This window comes from Chrysochloris asiatica, unplaced genomic scaffold (genome assembly GCF_000296735.1).
Source record: "Chrysochloris asiatica unplaced genomic scaffold, ChrAsi1.0 scaffold00106, whole genome shotgun sequence".
NCBI classification, from domain to species: domain Eukaryota; kingdom Metazoa; phylum Chordata; class Mammalia; order Afrosoricida; family Chrysochloridae; genus Chrysochloris; species Chrysochloris asiatica.
Genome location: NW_006408624.1, coordinates 4,295,527 through 4,300,255, shown reverse-complemented (window position 1 = coordinate 4,300,255; position 4,729 = coordinate 4,295,527). Strand labels below are relative to the sequence as shown.

At 47.1% G+C, this 4,729-nt stretch overlaps 1 protein-coding gene across 1 annotated transcript in view; it reads left to right on the top strand.

Moving 5' to 3' along the window:
* Positions 1-4,729, top strand: part of LOC102818903 (glutamate receptor ionotropic, kainate 3-like) — a 315,716-nt gene that overhangs the window by 226,152 nt on the left and 84,835 nt on the right. The window contains exons 6-7 of the mRNA XM_006867616.1: positions 469-642; positions 1,202-1,345. Coding sequence (XP_006867678.1) covers positions 469-642; positions 1,202-1,345 — 318 coding nt within the window. The remainder of the gene's footprint in view (positions 1-468; positions 643-1,201; positions 1,346-4,729) is intronic.

Here is a 4,729-nt window from a genome sequence, read left to right as displayed (position 1 = left end):
TTTTTTCCCTCTTCTTTCTTCTTCTAGTTGAGCTCTGATCATCCAGTCATTGAAGCCAGGTCAAGTGGGTATTATCTGTAAGTGGGTGTTCTTGTGCATATGCCCTCTCTTCTTATCAGCTGGACACTTTACTCTCCATTCTAGTCCTCTTTGGCTATGTCACTGACTCTGGGCCGAAGAGTCCCCAGGTCTTTAGGCTAAGCATTTTATGTGAGCAGTTTCACAAAGTTCTATAAAGGAGGTATGATCCCATTTGGTAAAAGGAAAAAAGGCTGAGTGATTTGCAGTTAAGACCTAGGGTTAGTTGTCAGGCTAACTCAAGTTCAAGGTGGGCTCCAAGCCTAGTGCTCCCATCAGCTCTCTGAGCTGCCTGTCCTTCAGCCTGTGCCTGGGACTATGTGGGAGGAGTGCGAGCGGGTACGTACAGAAGGGGTCAGACCTTCACTGACACAACCCTCTCTTTGTCAGGATCTTTATGCATTAGACCTGGAACCCTACCGCTACTCAGGAGTGAACCTGACAGGCTTCCGGATCCTCAACGTGGACAACCCCCACGTCTCGGCCATTGTGGAGAAGTGGTCCATGGAGCGGCTGCAGGCAGCTCCACGAGCAGAGTCGGGCCTGTTAGATGGCGTGATGATGGTACCGTGGGGCAGGCCGGGACTCTGGACACTCCCTCCCCTCTTTCTTCTCTTCTTCTTCCCTTCTTTCTTACTTCCCTCCTACTACTCCCCTTCTTAAGCTGGACCAGCTAAGGGGCTAAGGACTCAAAGATGAATTAGACATAGTTCCCCAAGGGGCCTCCATGTGGGTGTGTAAGTAGGTTATTAAAGAAGTGGGTCTGAGACAGGTGGACTCTGGGCTGAGATGGGTACAGCTAACTGGGAGACGATTCCAGGCAGACGATGCAGCAGGGGGCAGGAAAGGACAAGGGTAATCCTGGAGTAGGTAGCAGTTTGGGATTACTTATGGGGGTAAGGTTTGGCTGTAGGAGGTGTAAGTGGAGGTATCTGCTGAGCTTCAGTTGGCCCAAGACCTGGTTTCAAAGCGGAGTGGGGCCTGGGTCACCTCTAGGACCTCAGACTCTTTCCCTTGGCAGGGCAGCATGTGCCTGTGGTGAGAAGAGGAGGGAAAGGGCAGGGTGGGCAAAGACCAAGGTGTTCAACAGTGGCTCTCAGGCAGGCCTGCCTCTCCCCTCCAGACCGACGCAGCCTTACTCTACGATGCAGTCCACATCGTGTCTGTGTGCTACCAGCGGGCACCCCAAATGACGGTCAACTCTCTGCAGTGCCATCGGCATAAGGCCTGGCGCTTTGGCGGCCGCTTCATGAACTTCATCAAGGAGGTGAGTCCCTCCATGTGCCACCTTCCCCCAAGGCCGGCAGGCACCCTGAGGACAGTCAGTGCCATAGAGAGTTCAGGGGTGGGAGTCAGAGTCGACTAACAATCTATATGATTTTGGACCACATCTTTGAGCCTCGGTTTCCTTGGGTGGAATGGGCTGGATACAATTAGAAGACTTCAGTCCTTGACACATAGTAGGTACTCAGTGACCGTCACAAGGATGCACATGGATTTGAAAGTACAACAAGCAGGGTCTTTGATTCCCAGCTGTACGAATCTGGAGAATCTTACTGAGCCTCAGTTGCCTCATCTGTATAATGGGTGAACTAAGCATGCCTACCTCATGGGGGCACTTGATGACAAAATGAGAAATCATAAGGGAAGTGCTCAGTGGCTGGGTCAAAGGAAGCTCAGTAAATAGTCAGCCCCACACACTCATCTTCCAGTCATAGTCCTTGTTGAACTCAGCTCTCCTAGTGCCATGGCAACCATGGAGAGGCCCCATGCATGGAACTGACTTCAGAGGAGCCAGAGAGCTTGAGAAGGAGATGACCTTAGAAAAACACAGAGTTAACTTTTCATTTCAAAGGACTCTTCATCGGCAGCATTTCTGATTCTTCCTGGACAGTTGGGGAAGATAAAAGCTTGAACTGACATCCTGGCTCCACCACTACTAGCTTTGCGACTAACTCTTTGGTCTTCAATTTTCTCAACTTTAAAATGGGAACAGTAAAACTACCTGCCTGAAAAAGTATTCACAAAGCACCTATCACAGTGCCTGGCCAGAATCAAACCCAGTAAAAGGTAGAAGGAGGAAGCCCAGGAGGAGAAAAGCATGAACTTCTGTTCTGAACAGAGTTGTCCAGGGTCAGAGCAGTTAGGGAACACTCCTTCTGTGGACTCCATTTGAAACAACCACAATGGACCAGAAATGAAGGGCTGCCTTGTACAACAGCTATTTCTTGTCTGCCTGCTGGGGGCTAGGTACTGAGCTGTGCCCTGGGGACACATGAATATAAAACAAATGAATCCCTGTACTCTCAGGGCTCCCAGCCTAGGGAGGGATGCAGACATTAATCCGAGTATCATATTGATAAATGTAATCCCATATGCAAAGGAAGACAGCTCTTTGGGAACAAACCACAAAACAGTATTGCCCTAGACTCAGGGAGCAAGGGTGGGTGGGAGTGGTGGGGTCCTGAGTTTCTGAGTTTACTGTTACTGCTTCAGCAGGAAACTAATGACAGCTCTGGCCGCGTTTAAAAAGATATTTAAAGGAATATTCATAAGACTTTAGAGTTTCACATATGAGCCGTTGGATCTTGAGTCTTATCTCTGCCAAGCAGTGTGACCTTAGACAAGTTACTATCCATCTCTGAGTATCCGTTTCTTCATCTAGAAAACAGGGTGTTACAGTCATTGTGAAGAGTAAGGATGCAATTCAGCCTTGGCACCAGTTTCCTCACCCTGTAGAAAGAACTGCACTCTCAGTTATTTTGATATAAGAAGACCATGGTGAGGGCCTTCAGAGCCAGGTCAAAATGGTGTGGAAGCTTGATTCTGTCACTTTCTAGCTGTGTGACCTTAGACAAACTATTCAACTTTTTATGACTCACTTTCCTCATCTGTACATGACAGCCTATATTTCGTGGGATTGTTGTGAGGATTAAGTGAGCTTGGATGTGTGTGAAGCTCGTAAGACAATGCCTGGCACGTAGCAGAGCTGCATCGATTGGCTCTTGTTACAATTATTTCTATTGTTGGTACTGTCATTCCTGTTGCTATTACTTGGCAGGGTTTCCAGCTATGGATGCTCTCCAGGCCACAGTGTTCATGAGGCTTCAGGAAAACCCATCCCCTTTTCCCCTCACCTTTTGTAATGTTTGAGCCTCAGCTATGATCTGCTGTTATTGTTGTTAATTGCTGTGAACGTTGCCTCCCAGGCTGGGTGATCCCCTGCACAACTGAACAGGACACCGCTTGGTCCTGTGCCAGCCGTATAGCCGGTGGTAGATCAGACCCTTGTCATCCGTAGAGTTTTCATGGCCTGACTTTCAGAAGTAGATCACCAGACCTTCTTTCTTAGTCCATGTTAGCCTGGGAGCTCTGCTGAAGTTGTATTCAGCATCTTAACAACATGCAAGGTGCATTGGTGGGGAACCGAACCAGTCTCCCTCATGAAAAGCAAGAATTCTACCACTGAATTGCCAGTGTCACATAAGATGCCCTGAGGGGAGCAGATTTGCCACAGCCTTCCTGGTGTGGCGCTGTGGGTTAACGCGCCGAATTGCAAAGTCATTTGAATTGCAAGGTTGGCAATTCAAGCTTACCAGTCACTCCTTGGAAACCCTATACAGGGTCGCTATGGGTCGGCATCGACTCGACAGCACTTAACAACAACAACAATTCCATAAAGAAGGAGCTTGATGGCACAGTGGTTGTAGTATTCAACTACTAACCAAAGGTCAGTGATTCAAACCCACCCACCAGCTCTTCTGTGGGAGAAAGATAATGGCAGTCTGCTTTTGTCAAGATTTTCAACCTTGGAAACTCTATGGGACAGTCCCTCTCTGTCTTACAGAGTTACTATGACTCAAAGTCAACTTGGTGTTAGTGGTTTGTTTTGGTTGGTGATTATGGTTAGCTGTCATCAACTCGTAGCGACCCTGTGCACAACAGAATGAAACACTGCCTGGTCCTGTACCATCCTCATAATTGTTATGATGTTTGAGCCTATTGTTGTTGCTACTGTGACAGTTCATCTCATTGGGGTCTTCCTCTTTTACACTGACTCTCCAGTTTACCAAGCATGATGTCCTTCCCGGGGACTGGTCCATCCCGATAATATATCCAAAGAACGAGAGACCAAGTCTCACCATCCTGGCTTCTAAAGAGCATTCTGGCTATACTTCTTCCAAGACAGATTTGTTTATTCTGGCAGTCCATGGTACTTTCAATATTCTTCCCCAACACCTTAATTCAAACGCATCGATTCATCTGCGGTCTTCCTAAATCATTGTCCAACTTTCACATGCATCCAGGCAATTGAAAATACTGTGGCTTGGGTCAGGCATACCCTAGTCCTTAAACTAACATCTTTGTCCTTTAGCACTTTAAAAGAGGTCTTTTGTGGCAGATTTGCCCAATGGTATACATCGTTTTATTTCTTGACTTGCTTCCATGAATGTTGATTATGGATCCAAGCAATATGAAATCTTTGACATCTCCAATCTTGTCTTCATTTATCACAATGTGATTTATTGGTCCAGTGGTGAGTTTTACTTTCTTTGAATTTAAGTGTAATACATGCTAAAGGCTGTAGTCTTGGATCTTCATCAGTAAGCAAGCAAGTTAATGTCATCTGAATTTTGCAGGTTGTTAATGA